The sequence below is a fragment of the Platichthys flesus genome, chromosome 22, assembly GCF_949316205.1.
Source record: "Platichthys flesus chromosome 22, fPlaFle2.1, whole genome shotgun sequence".
NCBI lineage: Eukaryota > Metazoa > Chordata > Actinopteri > Pleuronectiformes > Pleuronectidae > Platichthys > Platichthys flesus.
Genome location: NC_084966.1, coordinates 7,809,072 through 7,824,876, shown reverse-complemented (window position 1 = coordinate 7,824,876; position 15,805 = coordinate 7,809,072). Strand labels below are relative to the sequence as shown.

At 42.6% G+C, this 15,805-nt stretch overlaps 3 protein-coding genes across 3 annotated transcripts; 1 reads left to right on the top strand and 2 right to left on the bottom strand.

Annotated features, from left to right (window-relative positions):
- Positions 1–5,283: 5,283 nt before the first annotated feature.
- LOC133933888 (coiled-coil domain-containing protein 122-like) lies at positions 5,284–8,229 on the bottom strand. Its single transcript, XM_062381127.1, has 6 exons — positions 8,202–8,229; positions 7,738–7,835; positions 6,711–7,109; positions 6,490–6,606; positions 6,233–6,306; positions 5,284–6,017 (listed from the first exon to the last, which is right to left on the bottom strand). The coding sequence occupies exons 1-6, from the start codon at positions 8,227–8,229 to the stop codon at positions 5,921–5,923; spliced, it is 813 nt and encodes a 270-aa protein (XP_062237111.1). The 3' UTR covers positions 5,284–5,920.
- Positions 8,230–8,438: 209 nt separating this feature from the next.
- mtrf1 (mitochondrial translational release factor 1) lies at positions 8,439–11,520 on the top strand. The gene is made up of 9 exons (XM_062380526.1): positions 8,439–8,910; positions 9,522–9,619; positions 9,698–9,779; positions 9,871–9,978; positions 10,268–10,440; positions 10,519–10,636; positions 10,748–10,884; positions 10,959–11,057; positions 11,188–11,520. Exons 1-9 carry the CDS (start codon positions 8,526–8,528, stop codon positions 11,323–11,325), a joined length of 1,338 nt encoding a protein of 445 aa, XP_062236510.1. The 5' UTR covers positions 8,439–8,525; the 3' UTR covers positions 11,326–11,520.
- Positions 11,521–12,019: 499 nt separating this feature from the next.
- On the bottom strand, positions 12,020–15,652 carry wbp4 (WW domain binding protein 4). Its single transcript, XM_062380527.1, has 10 exons — positions 15,476–15,652; positions 15,235–15,307; positions 15,089–15,151; positions 14,113–14,239; positions 13,847–14,035; positions 13,699–13,766; positions 13,517–13,592; positions 13,185–13,393; positions 12,842–13,092; positions 12,020–12,700 (listed from the first exon to the last, which is right to left on the bottom strand). Coding segments are annotated over exons 1-10 (1,272 nt in total). The 5' UTR covers positions 15,478–15,652; the 3' UTR covers positions 12,020–12,486.
- Between the last annotated feature and the right edge of the window lie 153 nt (positions 15,653–15,805).

Genomic DNA, 15,805 nt, shown 5'->3' with positions numbered 1-15,805 from the left:
TGCTGCAGTTTCAAGGGAGGCCTCAACTTTGCCGGCACAACCATCTCACATCCTGAACACTGTTTATTTACCAGACTATTTATAAGCAGCGGGCTTAAGGTGCGAGGGAACAAGACACGGCGTCTCACTTGCATTTGCAATCAAAACACAAACCAGGGGTATTCATTGAGAAAAATACACAAGATCCAACCGCTTTTAAATCTGGATCAATAATCTTCATCAGATTAAAACACAAGAGCTTAAGCTGTGGAAATGTCCTGATCAGAGGTTAAATTGTAGGTTTTTTGTTGATATTTTACACATTAATCATATAAACCGTCCACCTGAGACTTATCTGTTCACTTCAATGTAGGGAGGACAAGTGTAATTCTTAATGAATGTGATTGATGCAAACATCACAAACGACACATGTGATCTGAGATGGAAATGTAATGACGCCAGCTCCATCAATAAAATGTTATCAATGCACGAGTAACAATAATAAATAATAATCTTATAATTTAGACAACAAAACCTACAAATGTTTAGTATGCAGCATTTTGAAAGTTTGAACAAATTTTGGGAATCACATCACTTGACTGCACATGCTTTTAAATGATCTTGCCTTGATTGCTTGAATACACTTTACTCAGATTGTACTTTCTATTAATTAATGACCACATGGACCAGTGCTCGCCTCCCTCCACATGCTCCCTAGCAAATGATGTATTGATTTTCAAATGTTATCACTCACTTTAAAAGCCTCACATGGCCTTGCACCCAAAAGACCTTTCAGACTTATTGACCTGGTAAATACCCTCTTGACCTCTAAGATCTTTGACTGGAGCCCTGCTGGTCTTGCTTTGTAACAGCCCCCACATTATGCAATTTGTTCCCCATTGTACTTGGACTAGCTAAGTCTCTTGATTCTTTCAAATCCATTCTCAAAACGTTTCTTACTATGAAAGCTTATACAAACGATTGGCTCCTATTTACCCCGACTAATCCTATTTATTTATATAATTCTATCTATTGTAGTGTTCTTTTTTCTCTGCCTGCGTTCCGTTGTTTTACTCTTGTTGTTTCTTCCTTGTAAAACAATTTGTTAACATCATTGAGAAAAGTCCAACATAAATCAAGTTTATTATTCTTATTGTAGATTGTGCTTCTGCTACCTGTACTTAAGTAAACTGCCGGTACACCGTGTCCGTCCCGTGATTAGTGCCGGAGGATTTAAGATGCTGAGCAGCATTTACAAGAATGACTCACAGCCTGGTGGGTGGGTGTGCAGCTGACTGTGCACACCTCCAGATGTACATTTGGACTGTACATGCAGTGGGAGCAGATTATCTGGCTCTTACACAATATTGTGTAGTCTATATGTGTTTATGTCTGCATGTGCAACTTTGGACTTGTGACTCATTTGAGTACGAATAAGTCACTATATGCACTATTACTATGTGGAACATGTGCATCCTGCCCACATGTACTATATTAACATCCATCCTATCACACATTATCTAATCTGTCTTGAGCACCAGGACATTAAAGTATATGTCTTTGTTTACTTTGCTTAGGTACATGTCTGGGTGAGGCTCGGCTCTCGGCGTGTTTGTGGGATAAAGGTTTTCTTTATTGCATCTATTTCTGTCCCGGCCTACTTCCTGGAGTCAGGTGAGACCGTTTAGCGGTGTGTAGTGGGAGTCATCTGTGGGCCACTCTGTGCCTGTTCAAATCACAAACATTCCTCAAGCTAACGACCAGCCCCACCCTGACATAGCTCCGAGCACCTCGACTTGGTTTCTGTGTGCGGACGATGCCAAGAGACAAAGGGCACAGCTCTCGGGCTCGGGAAAGGAGGAACGTAAAAACAAACGCCCTGGTGACTCACCCACTGGACCTGGTCTAATTTGAAAGAATGAATTGTATATGACTAATCATCCGCGGACGAGTTGATGTGAGCAGAGAAAAGAAAAAGGAATATAGGTCAGGAGGTTTAAAAGTCAGCAGGTTTTAACGGTAAACTGGAGATCTGTTTAGTCTAACGCGGACCAGCAGGAGCAATTTGAGGCGTCGCAGCGGTTTCCCATAGCCACAGTTTCAGAGTGATATCCCCTCCTTACTTCTTTTTCATTTTGTCAACCACACACAAACCAGAGGCCGCTCTCGTGAATCAGGATTGCTCCTCTGTGAGACGGAGCCGTCTGTATAACTTTACCGAGACGGCAATTACTTGAACAAACAACAAAAGGTAAACACACTGTCTGAGTCCGAGTGGACTACAAGCTGTTTCCTCAGAGCTCGTGCAGCACTAAATCTCTTAAAAGTCACATTGGAGCGATATCAGAATGGAGGTCTCTCTGGGAATTGATCTCTATAACTGAGAAAAACTAAATGCTGTATCCTCTCCCGACTCCTACGACGTGGTGAGGAGGGAGGATGATCATCCGAGGGCGTGTTTCAACGCTCGTTCCCACCTTTACCTCAGGTGTGGACAGGGAGCTGCTGATGTCACAGAACAAGAATGTGGTCACAGCAAAAACAGCCGATCAGCTGATTGTCCACACACAGTGCCACCCGATACTCAACAGCTGCTGGGTGGGAGTCAGGCCCAAGGCTGGGATCAGGACCTGTACCAGGGGTGTGGTCGATGGTTTCAGGGTAGTGAAGAGCAGAGAACCAGTGAAACTGAAAGAGTGTAGTCATGTTTGATACTCTGATGCACACACTGATCTATTGTTGCTGTTGCAGATCCTTACTTGGGGGAAATGTCAGTAGCAAAGCCAGAATGCTTGGACTTGGTCTACAAGTGTAAAATTGTGTTTCGATAGAAACAGGTGAATATCTTAAAGCATTTCAATTTGGATCTTATATCTACAGTCTGGGTTGTCTTTTTTTCTGGGATTTTACAAAATATATTTTATTGTGAACTGTGCACGCAGATGAGTTACATTACTTCAAAACGACACCATGTGTTCACCGGCAGAGTGTTATCTTAACTCGAGTCTGGGCTTGAATTCGGGGAAACACACGATTCACAGGAGTCAGCGATAAAGTCCCAGCATGCACCTGCACACACTTGCACGTGCACAGATATGAAGACATTGATTATGCAGCAGAGTTAAAAAAAAAAAAAACTCCAACCTAGACATGACCTGTAACCTCTGGAATTCCACCAATGCAAACACACATTCACACACACTCGCACACAACAAGCAAGACACACTCACGGTGCATCGCTTGCTTTTTATGTAACACCTCTACTACTTTGTTTTTGCAGCGCTGGTTTCTCTGCCAAACTCTAACTACACCTCAACCTACAGTGGTAAGCGCTCAGGAATTCATTACACACAACCCAACACAACCCAACACTCGAGGCACACACGTAACGTTTTCTCACACACTTGAGAGTCAGCTGTCTCCTCGGCCTCCACATTCGTACACGCGGGCAGCCCGCCAGAGCAAAGTGAAAACGGTTGTAAAGGTGCCAGAGAGACGCACATAATCACCCACGACATGCTAACAATGCCGGTAACTGCAAACAATGAAATTCCCGTGAATCATAAGCTGTCCAGAATCCATCCCATGGCTGAAGGTAGACATTTTGTTACCTAATGACTGTGCTGCAGTAATCCGTGTTTGTTTTTAGTCTTAATGTTGCCTTTTGATCAATTTTAGCTGGACACACACTCTCTCCTCACCTGCCGCCACTTTCTCTACGGATGAAATGAATAAGCGGCTCATTGGGTCCCCCGAGGACGACAGAAAGTAAATGAGTTTAGCCGTTCTCCATCGAGGTGAAAGCTCGCCAAGCCTGCTTTATTGGCAGAGGCATTTATTAAAAAAACGCCAGCACAAGGTACAGAGAACCCAGGGGGAGAAACTCTCCCCCTAGGTTCTCTGTTTCAACAGCCAAGTGTATTTTGAAATGACGACTGATGCCAAAACGGAGTCGATTATTGTGTCGCAGCCAAACAAATGAAACCGGCATGTGGTAACAGGCTGTTGGATGAATTCCCCAATCTGCTCGGCTTAATTAGCTGGAGTGGGAGGATATTTGTGGCATTTATCTGAAGCCTTTCCTTTAAAGGAACAAACTGTGGAAACCCCTTGTTAAGTAAGTGAAACACAGAACGCCTGATAACGCATATTTCATGGTCGAAACCATTCATACACACTGGGTTACGTTTTCACAACGTACCCACTTTGGCTCCTGGAATGTTATTGTTGTTATGAGGATAAAAAAGAGCTGTTTATTCTAAAAGGTGACACTGTTGGGAGTGGCACCGTGGGTGTGATCATGCAGGCACATGTCATATACAAATATGCAATAGAAATTCAGTCTTTGACATTGGAGAATATTGTTGTGTATATATATTGTGGACTCTCCTTTCTACGAGGATGTTTTCATGCTAATTGAAATGGTTGCGCGTTTTTAAAAGGCCGAGCACAACAGCTCTGGGGCTTGGCAGCGTCAGCGGGGACAGAGCACAGAGCTGTGAGGCTGACAACAGAAAATAAGGTCATTCAGATCGAGCTGCGCTGCAGGGAAACACACATCCACACTGGCTGGATATTCTCCAATTGCACACCTTTAAGAAAATACCCCACCTATTAACAGTTTGTGGTTGAGACAGGTAATAAACCCAGCCCTAAGATGTAGGTAATTAATCATGCGGTCTTCTTATCCCAATACATTGTAATACATATTCTGATGGTAAGTTAAATGTATGATTACTTCACAGTGTACTGCTGGACGTTAGCACAACTATTTCACAGAATGATTGATTTCAAATATGGTATAGTTGCCGGTATTTGTTTTGAAATGATTAGTTTTGTTAGAGAGTGGTTGAGTAGTCAGATATACACGCGTGGCAGATTCGTGATAAAAATAGAAACTACAAAAATACACAAAAAGGATTCTGTGGTCCAAACATTGTTAGGTTTGTGTAGAACAGAAGAAACTACTGTTTTTCTTATTTTTCCAATTTGCTATAGTTTCAGCTCCAGTTTATCAAAATCTACATTTGTACATTTGTGTATATTTCTACATATTCTCCCGGGCTTGGGAAATGCATTTCCACGGTCGCTCTAGCTTTTATGTCACAGTTCTAATAATACAAAGAGACATATAGTCAGAAAGAAAACGATTCACACCGTAAAACAAATGTGAAAATCAAGCAAATGTACTCAATTACACATGTTGTTGCTTTTCTCAGAAGCTGACGCGACACATTCTTCCGGGGACTAATGTCTGAAAAGCCATTTTCGTTTGTCTAATTAGTTTTGAGCGATGGCTGATGGAGCAGAGTCACGCCCTTGTTAGTCGACAGTGGGACTGTCATCTCGCAGAACATCAAGCGAGCCGGTGAAGCGGACGCTCGGAACAGCGTGTACCAAAACAACACCATTGCATCGACAGTTGGAGTTTGGACACTTGGCTTTTGTTCTGTTGTGGACACGTGCACACACACACACACACACACACACACACACACACACACCGGACAAGCCGATACACTGTCACCACCGACCTGAAACCCCATCTCATACCCTGCTTATGTTATCCCCAAAGGTTTTCCACGACAGTGCCTAATAAATTCAAACACTCCTGCGCGATGTCCTGCTGTTGAGGGGATTTAATAATGTGCCAACAAGGCAAACACATTTTAACACTTGTACAGTTATTCAGCTTGAACCCTTATGTTATTATCTGGTATCAAATCACCAGTCTGTAGTAGAATAGGTGAGGGTATTGTGATGATGTTAAACCGACAGAGGTATTTAGTTGACACTGCTGACCCCTGCTGTTCAAAATGTGCAACGGCAACCATTCTTAATCAGAAACTGAATATGAATAACAATGGGATATATTGGATCTGATAAGAAGACAATTATAATAACATACCGTAAAAACAAATTGAAATTGGACAAACCAACACTACAGTTTACTGGTCTCGGTTTCCTGGGAGGACTCCTGCTGCTTCTTGAGCTCAGCCAGCTGCCGCTCCATGTGGTAGATATCTTCAAACATTTGCCTAAATAAAAGCAGATGTAACCTTTTAAATGTGGGAACATTACAACTGCAATTCTGTGAAATAAGCAACTAGATATGTTGTGTATTTTCTGTATCTTTAGAGCTGTCATTTTGCTGTTTGGATCTCTGTAAATAAACGTGCTTGAGCATTTCACTGGTGAATAAAAAGAGGTTGGTGTCCTCACTGGTGCTGTTTTTGTGTTGTTTTTTTTGTACCTGTGGGCAGACTGGGCCCTGCTCAGTTGGCAGTGGAGGCGCTTGACGATGGCTTCGTAACGCCTGTTCTGGATCTGAGGCAGTGGAGACACAAACAAACACTGAGGAGTTTTCATTTGAGGCTAAAAACAGAAATCAAACTATGATCCCGTGCTTGGATTCTATTATCTTTATTCATTCTTTACGTTCTAAAATGAACAGTGAAAAGGTGCTGCACTTGATATGTTTTGGTTTTTGACTAATTCTCTTTGCCACACCTCTATGTCTTTTTTCATCCGGGTGTGAGTCTCAAACTCTTTCTGCAATCGCTCTCTCTGCTCAGCTATGATTTGCCTCATCGAAGAGACCTCGCCCTTAAGAGCCTTAATCTCTCGCTGCAGAAAAGCAAATGATTAGAAATATATATATAATAGTTACAAATACAGCAGTTTACAGTGGGAGATTTCTGGGGTTATGAACAAATGCAAGTCTTCTCCACCTTTGCCAGATGTGCAGTGTTTCCATTTGAGCTCTCCAGATCCTCCCTCAGCTCCTCTTTCTTCTGTGTCAAGATCCTGACCAGCGCTCTCTTCTCCTCCAGCTCTTTAAAGGCCGCCGTCTGGCTCGCCACATGCAAAACAGCAGCTGCGTGACCCTCCATCTTTTGTCGGTAGGTGTCGAACCTTGCCAGCGCCGTGCAAGCGTTCTCTTCCTGCTCACATATGCGAACGTGGAGTTGTGTGTTTTCCTTGGTGATGGACACACAACGATCCTGCAGGACTTTTGTCTGCCGCTGCAGGTGCTCCAAGTTGCCCTCCAGCACCATGGTTTCCCTCGTCTTAGATCTCAGCTTCTGATCTGCCATCTCGGCCTTCTTCTCAACATCTGAAAGAGTAGCCTGGAGAAGGAGGCATTGTTTTGTTAAAGCAGTGACAGCATAACCAAACTATGGTGAGATGGTGAGAATATGGTGAGAATCAGGATATAGCCAGACATGACGTCCTCTGCCCTTGACCCTCGGCAAGAGTCAATCAATCAATTAATCAAATTAGATTTGTATTGCCACTATTCATCAATCACAATTTGTGTCATAGGGCTTAACAAGGTGCAACAGCCTCTGTCCTTAATCAAAATAACACTATTCAGGAGAAAGGACATAAATGGAAAGATGTGTCAACGTTTAAAGTCAGGTCTGCAAAAAGTGTGACAGAGATGAAAGGGGCAGCAATAATACAATGACTTTTCATAATTCCTTGTGTTTATATTGTACTTTTGGACCTATTCAATACCTTTACAGTGTGTATTTCACTGTTCCCTCTTTGTTGCTGTAACACAGTAAATCTCTATAGTAAATCACAATTTAACTGAATTTCTGTGTGTCATTTATAATTTATTTAACCTTTACTGCAACACCTACAAATACCATGTTGTCAACACACACACACACACACAAACACACACACAGTGTTGTGTAGAAGCTCATGTAGCGTGTGATGTGTGTATAGAATCGAAGGATGAATGTGAACCTGCAGGCAGCTGAGGGTTTTCTGTTTCTCCTTCAGAGCCTCGGTCTGCGTGAAGCTGTGCTGACTGACGTCCTCCACGGCCTTGCTCAGTGAAAAGCCTGAGAGACAAACATCAGCTGGACTGTGACTTTACAAGATAGATGTAAAACAAAAAGGAAGCCATTTAGAAAGCTGTGGTTAGCTAGTAATATTTACAGGTGTCATTTCCTCATGTTAAAATGTGAAACATGTATAATTAAACCTATGCCTGCTGAGGTTATAAACACAGTAAATACTTTTAGAGCTAGGTTCCTGTGTAGGTTTAAAACAAGCTAATATTAGCTAATAATTAGCTCACAATGTTTACATTAGTCTTATAGTTGTTATAGCTAAACTGTTTATAGTTGTTTAACATTAAAACTCTGGTGTTATTTATAAACTTTTTTGTCAGTTAGTTTATTTAAATCGTTTTAAAATCATCTTACCGTCTTCACTGACTCGAAAATCTGTCATTTTGACACTTGTTGGCTTAAGTTAGCTGTTAGCTTTTGGCTGGCTAATGGTGAAATTCTGACGTAGTTAGTAATTGGACAGATGCTTTAAAACATTTTGAATTAAGCCGTTTCAGCCCAGTAGGTGGCGGTACTGCAACTATAATATGATTTCACAGCCGCCTTTAAACAAAGAAGAAGAGAGACATCCGGTTCTTCTTCCTGGTAGTTAAAGTTGCAATGAAAACACAGAAACAACACGTGTAATCTGTTTGTCTGTCGTCCCCCCCCCCCCCGTCGCTCTGTAAATGTGGTGCAATGCTCGTCGGCCGCTGGTTTGGACTGTGCAGTCGTGTCGTTCACTGTAGCAGCGTCAGAGGACGATGGAGGACACCGACAGGAGGACACGTGAAGAAGTATGCCAACATCACAGAGGAGCCTCAGTGGAGGACACGGGGATCAAGACGACTGTGTCACAGTGATGCCGGGGACATGTTCGAGCACCGGTGTGTCCAGAGGTACCTGCAGCAGCTGGTGCTCGAGCACGGGCAGCTCAGTGAGAGGCTGCAGCAGGTTTACCTGAACGAGTCGGACAGAAAGGAGCTGATGAGGAGACACTCTGAGCTGCTGCCTCTGGCCAATATACATGGGAGGATCGAACAAGCCCTGAGAGACCTTGAGGAGGTTCGTTCCTTGCTGCAGGGTGAGTGCTCTTGAGTTATGTAGGCCACGAATAAATGACAACAAACACACCAGATATTATGTTTGTGTTTTTCATCTCCTTTGAAGATGTAACGTTACTAATCAATTCATGTTGATAAATGTCACATGAGTGTTTATATTTACATTATAATGGATTTTATTTAGTTTAAAAGTTCTTTGCCCGAGGCATATTGCTATAAGAGATGTTTATTTGTATCCCAGCCCTTTATTATATGATGTTAAATCATATATCCGTCTTATAGCTGTGCGATGGATGTCGTAAACATTATTAGAATCTCTGGATACATGTAATTAGGCAACACTTTTATTCTGAAACAGATTTGCTTACACAGTTGGCACATATGATTCCCTAGACTTTTAGTATATGTTGTTTAATAAATGCCATCAGGCCACATGAGCAAGCTAAACTTTTTCTTCCATGTTGTTTGCAGGTCTGCGTAACCCCCAAGTATTCATTTTGTATTGACACAGGTTTTAGATGTAAAAATAATTAGTCTGTCTTACGTCAAGCAAATGTCCATGTTCTTGGAAAGATCAAACAATAGTATCAAATATCTTAAAATGCACACATCACGTTGTGTTTTCCTCCAGGGTCCGCCGGTGCCAAGGATGAAGATGAGCAAGTGATGCAGATGCTAAAAGAGGAGGAAGAACACATCTCCAGCAAGATTTTGGCCTTAAGAGAAGATGTAAGAACACAAAGGCATGATGATGATTAAGCGCATGTTGAATATCCTGATTAACAAGTGAACCCTCTTTCTTTCCAGTTGATTAAAGCTCTCGTGCCCGCTGACCCTCTCGACTCGAGTAATGTCCTGCTGGAGGTCGTATCAGGACGAACAACTGGAGGTGTGTAGATGCAGATTGTTTGGACTCCCAGTTGGTGTTTGATTCACGTGCCTGCATTAACAATATGTTGTCTCTCTTTCTGTGATTTCAGGGGACATCTGTCAACAGTTTACCAAAGAAATGTTTGACATGTACCAGGGTTTTGCGTTTTATAAGAACTGGGACTTTGAGGTTTACAACTACACATCCGCTGACTTTGGTAATTCATATTTCTGTTTGTACTTTAGTTTTATTCATCCTCTTGTCCAGAGAGTCACGTCTGTTGTTTCTTGTGTGATCTAATGTGTTTTTATGGGAAATCTAAATAGACAATTTGGATAAATTTTCATTGAAGTAGTGTATGAAGAGCAATTACAGATTTAAAGTTGATGTTTTTCCATCAGTATTAATGTTATTAGTCGCACCGATGCTGCTTTGCTGTTGAAGTAACAACGTCTAAAGAGGGCCATGATAGAATAGGTGTAACATTGGTTGACTGTGCGTCTCAGGTGGTTTGCACCATGCTGCTGTAAGAATAGCCGGGGACAACGTGTACAGACATCTGAAGCACGAAGGAGGAACACACCGGGTGCAAAGGATCCCTGAGGTCGGCCTCTCCTCCAGGATGCAGCGGATCCACACGGGAACCATGACTGTCATCATTCTGCCTCAGCCAGTGGAGGTTTGCTTTATCAGTTCCTCTTTACCGCCTGCGTTTATTAGCATCATTTAAAGTATTTCTTTCTTTTTGCGTGCATAGTTTGACGTCCACATTGATCCAAAGGATCTTCGCATCGACACATTCCGAGCTCGAGGTGCCGGGGGTCAGAGTGTCAACACAACAGACAGCGCAGTGCGCATCGTTCATCTCCCCACGGGTAAAAGCAAGCAGACATGTACTCGACCCACTTCAGGGGCTTAGGTTTTTTAAACATTAAGATTCAGTTCTGCTTTCATGTCTCACGACTCCTCGGTCACCCTCCCAACAGGCATCACCGCCGAATGTCAGCAGACTCGCTCTCAGCTGAAAAACCGAGACATTGCCATTCGTGTGCTGAGGGCCCGGCTCTACCAGGGCATGATGGGTAAAGAGGATAAGCAGAGGCACACGGCACGAAAGCAGCAGGTGAGCGAGCAGATAAATAAAGGTATGAAGGTCATATTTTTGCAGCCACTTTATGGTCATGTTCCCGACATCAGGTGGGCACACGTTCTCAGTCGGAGAGGATTCGCACCTACAACTTCAGCCAGGACCGCGTCACAGACCACAGGACCGGATACGTTACACGAGAGATCAAGGTATAAATTGAATGGAGTGTCAGTTTGTCTCCAAATTCCGAACAAACCATAAGGAATTTAGCCCGTTTTATAAACTGTATTCCTTTCTCTTGAGTTGAAATCATTGTTGCGGGTTCTGTTCCGTGTGCAGGAGTTCATGAGAGGAGGGGAGGCTCTTGACAATCTGATCGCTGACGTACGTGAACACGGGGAGAGGGAGGCTCTCCTGGAGGTGGCAGAGAGCAGCAGCAGTTTGACACAACCAGAATCTGGTAAATCTGCAGATTGACACTGAACTTCTGATCAAGTGGACAGTATTTTAGTTTTTCAGGATGATTTTGTACTACGCTGAAATGTTTAATGTAATATTACTGTTATTATTGCTATTTATGCTTGTGCAAGAGTAAAATTGCAAAGAAAGTAGCTTAAGAGGAGGATCATAGTTTTGAGGTATTTATTTTTTGTAATAAAATATTAAATGATGTATTTTGTGTCAAGGTAATTTCCTAAACGATGACTCGTTTATGTATTGATTATATATTTTAAACAAAGTGAATGATGTGAAGAAGGGCTTGTTACTCGCTGTAGTATGTAAAAAATCTACTTGAAATACTTTTAGAATATAAAAGTCAATTGCTATCCCCAAAGAAAAGTATATTACAATGACAGTGTTTAACATTCAGTTGTGCAGGTCATAATCAGTCAGCACCAGGATCCCAACTTGTTGGTAAAGTTCAGTAAAACTGTCTGTTGACACTGAATGTCAACAGACAGCACTCTGTTTATTGTCAGTAAACACTCTTCATGGTTCTCTGCCAGTCGGGGTGATAATCAGCTTTATATCACACACACACACACACCAATTGCCTGTCCCACCCTGCATGTGGGTGCCAGCCGAGCCACCCTCAAGTACATTCCCCCTCTTCCTCTGACCTCTTTATGTAAATAAATGTTTTATTAGTCATTCATCAATGACGAATCAGTGAAATTAACTATGATCATTTATTTAGAACAGATTTTTCAACCTTATAAAATATGACACTCATTCACATTAACTAACAAGTACTGCAATGTTTCCACTGGCTTTTTCATAACTTACACAGGTAAAAAAATACAGATACAAAAAAAGGTATTGAATTGCTCTGAATGGTTTCAGCCGCATTTTCCAAACAGGAAGAAACATAGTTCACGTGAATAAACCCGTCACACCTGAATGTCTGCTGTACTGTTCAAATGAGACCAAACCAACCTGAAGACTGAAAGTGTTGCAAAGGTTTCAGCGCAGAGAAAAAGCATGGATGTCATATTTGTTTAAGGCCAATTTTTCACCCCCCCAAAAAAATGATTTCTTACCACTTCACAGATCAGAATGGTGCGGCCAAAAGTTCCTAGAAAGATTTTTGTAGATTATTGTGTAAAAGTCTAATTGTGCTGTTAAAGTTCTGACGTGTCAGTCGTCGTCTTCGTCGCTGTCGTCTCTGGTTCGGAGGCTCCTGGATTTTCCGTTCTGCGTCTTGTTTTTCCTAAAGGAAGCGGAGCCGCCTTCGTCTCCGAGGGAGGTGATGACGCGTTCTCCGAACTTGGGCTTGGGCTCCGGATGCAGTTCGGCCGGAGCGGAGGCAGCACTCCACTCCACCTTGGGCAGCTGTAAGTCAATGTTGGCACTGGAGGGTAAAGAGAGAAAATGGGTTACAGTATTTTCACAAGCTGCTGAAATCCTTTAGGGGATCAGCCCATCTTAATCGGTACCTCATCCTTATCAACCATTCAAACCTCATTTAAACTGGTTGATGCTCTATACTTACTAGGGATCCTCCTCTTCCTGGATCTCTTCCCAGACTCCATATGGATTGGCCTTCTTTGTCTTTTTGGCTAGCCTTACCACGACCTCTTTCTTCTTCTCCTCTTCCTTTTTCTTCTTCTCTGGTTCAGGTGTTGTGTTTTGGACCTCCTCCTCTTTTTTCATCTCTTGGGCCTCTCCTTTTGGAGCATCATCACCGGCTTTATCTTCTTTGTCCTCCTCCACGTCCGAGGGCCTGTCCTCGGTTTTCCGCTTCTAAAGACAAACACAAAAGATTTGCTTTGAAAAAATCTTTACAGACAAAAGCTGAATTATTTTCACTAATCCTGTACCGGGACTCTTCTCACCCTAAAGCTGATCTTTGGGATGTTGGACAGCTGACTGGTCTGTTCAGGGACCCCCGCCTCCTTAGACGCCGGGGCCTCACCGGAGCTCTCTTCTGCTGAAAGTGGTTCGGGTTGAGGGGCTGAAGGCTCCAGCCGATTCTGTTCTTTGCCGGATCCGGACCCAGACGCTTCAGAGGGAGTAAAGTCTGCCGGTTTCTCCCAGCTGGACTCTGAGAGGTGAGAAAGAAAAAGCAGATGATTTATCAGACAGCATCTCTGACCCTAAAAATGAACTAAGCAGTGGATTAAATACCATTTAGAATAAAGAGTGAATGCATGGAAACATATTCTACCTCCAGTCCCTGAGTTGTAGTAGTATGTATAACCATCTTGGCTGACAGCTTCCATCCAAGGACAGCTTGAAGAGCTCTGTAAAGACACACAATAATAATGTATATAAACGTGCTATGAACAGACCATTATAATAAAGTGCAGATTAGGAAAAATACATAAAATATCCCTTTTTAATATTAACCTGAGTCTGGCCACAGGGAGCAGATGGTGGACGTTGTCCGAAATCCTGTGGTTTTTCCCATCGAGATTCTATAGTTAAAACCAGACAACATAGTAAAACAAGCCCGGTTTGAAATGGGAAGGTTGTTGAAGAGTAGCAGTTTCCTTACCTCCGGTTACTGAGTTGTAATAGTACGTGTGTCCGTCTTCTGACCGCCCTTCAGCCCAAACCTGCGTTTCTCTTTGCTTTGTGGATTTCTTGTTTGACTTGAGTTCTTTCTTGTACTGTTTTTTGGTCTGGCATATGACCACAGGTTTTGGTTGAGGAGTTGTTGGGGGTTCGACCAGCGGACCTAATCCTAAAACAACAACATTTTACGTCAACAAAAACAAGTTCCTCCAACACAGACACTATTTCACAACAAATGTCAGTTACCTGCCGCCTCCCTTTCCATCCTCTTCAGATCTTCCTCGTACGCCTTCATCGCAGCCTCCTCCATGGCTGCAAAGTCTTTAGACTGACGTGCCTCCTGCTTCATCTTGTCTATGCTCTTCTTTTTAATCTGCAGAAGGGAAAGATAGGAAGACATGAGCGACAGCGACGAGCGTCCAATCAGAGGAGAGCGTGGACCTTATCTCCCCGGCCAGTCCCGAGAGCTGTGCCAAGACAGGCCAGTTTTTTTAGGGGCCCACATGGGAGAATACAGAACATTTGTGTTTGTGTTTTTTACGAAACTATAAATCCGAGATGCAGTAGTTACCTAATTAGCTGACAGAATAAATAGAAACAGAAATTGAATCCCAAAAAAAAAAATCACAAGATGCTGTTTCTGCATCTTGTGTATTTGATGTTTTTTCTTGGACAGACTTGAAGTAAACTGAATCGTTGGTCAGACACAACGAGACATTGGTGACTAGCCAATAAGATGTATGGATATCCAGAGAAATCAGTAGTTTAAATAATAATTACTTTAAGATATTTACAGGGATACAACTCAAATCTTAAAACACTGTCCTTTAATTTGTAGATTAGGGTACTTTTTCACAATGGGCCTTTTACCATCGAGCAGCACGTCCAACTAAGGAACATTACAACTTTCAACTCATTCTCCAAATCTGTCAAACAACGGTTAGCGAACCATCTGGAACAGTCTTGTCAATCTCATTCCCTACTTTATCTCCATTTAATTATCAAATTTGTACTAACTGTTGTGTATTGTGGATTTTGCCTCAGCTTGTATATGTTGTTAAATGTATTTGTTTATATCTTGAAGTTATTTGTCCCGTTTGTCTGTTTAACATCAACCTGCCGGGACTTTCTCTGGTACACTTGTATGAGTCATTGTGTTCATATTCATTATTGTAAACTGTCCCTTTTACACAAATACAAGTAATAACGAAATTGTGAATACCTCTGAAATTTTGGCAGCCACATTTTCTTTGTGATTCTTCCCTCGTTCGTGGAACTCGACGCTCTGCAGATCAAGGCAAACGTGGGAAGACATTAGCATGACATGTAGTCCATTTGAACATAAGCTTCATCTTTCAGCCGACTCACCGGCTTGTTGTCTGCAATCCAGCACTTGCAGTACTGACAGAACTTCCTCGGCTGGGACTTCCAGTAGTCCGCCCTGAAAACGCACATATGAGCAGTTGACAAACACATGAATGACTAGATTAGCATTAGCATGGGCAGCTAACGTGGCTATATTGTCAGAAATCGTGGCCAGGACGGACCACCTCATTGGTCTTGCTCCGTATCAAGAAGCTAAAAGCCGCCAGTGTGTGAACGCACTTACATTTTAGTTTAGCTTTGGTCGATTGAAGCGGGACGAGGAAGTTAAAGGGAAACAGATCAAAAGAAACAACAGTTGCCCCACATTTCAAGAATGACAACACCGTCCGTCGGTGATGACGTCATCGACCGTCGCCACAGAAAAAGACGATAAATGCGCGTCCAGGTTGAAATCCAACATTTGACAAATATTGGACGTCGAGAGAGTTTAGCACGTGTTTGGAATAAGAATCTGTGCGAGGTTGATTGTTGAGACGTGGATCAGAAGCGTCACACCAGTGTGTATTGACTCGTTAATGCCTCCTGGCGGAGTATCGTAGAAATGCAAAGTAGA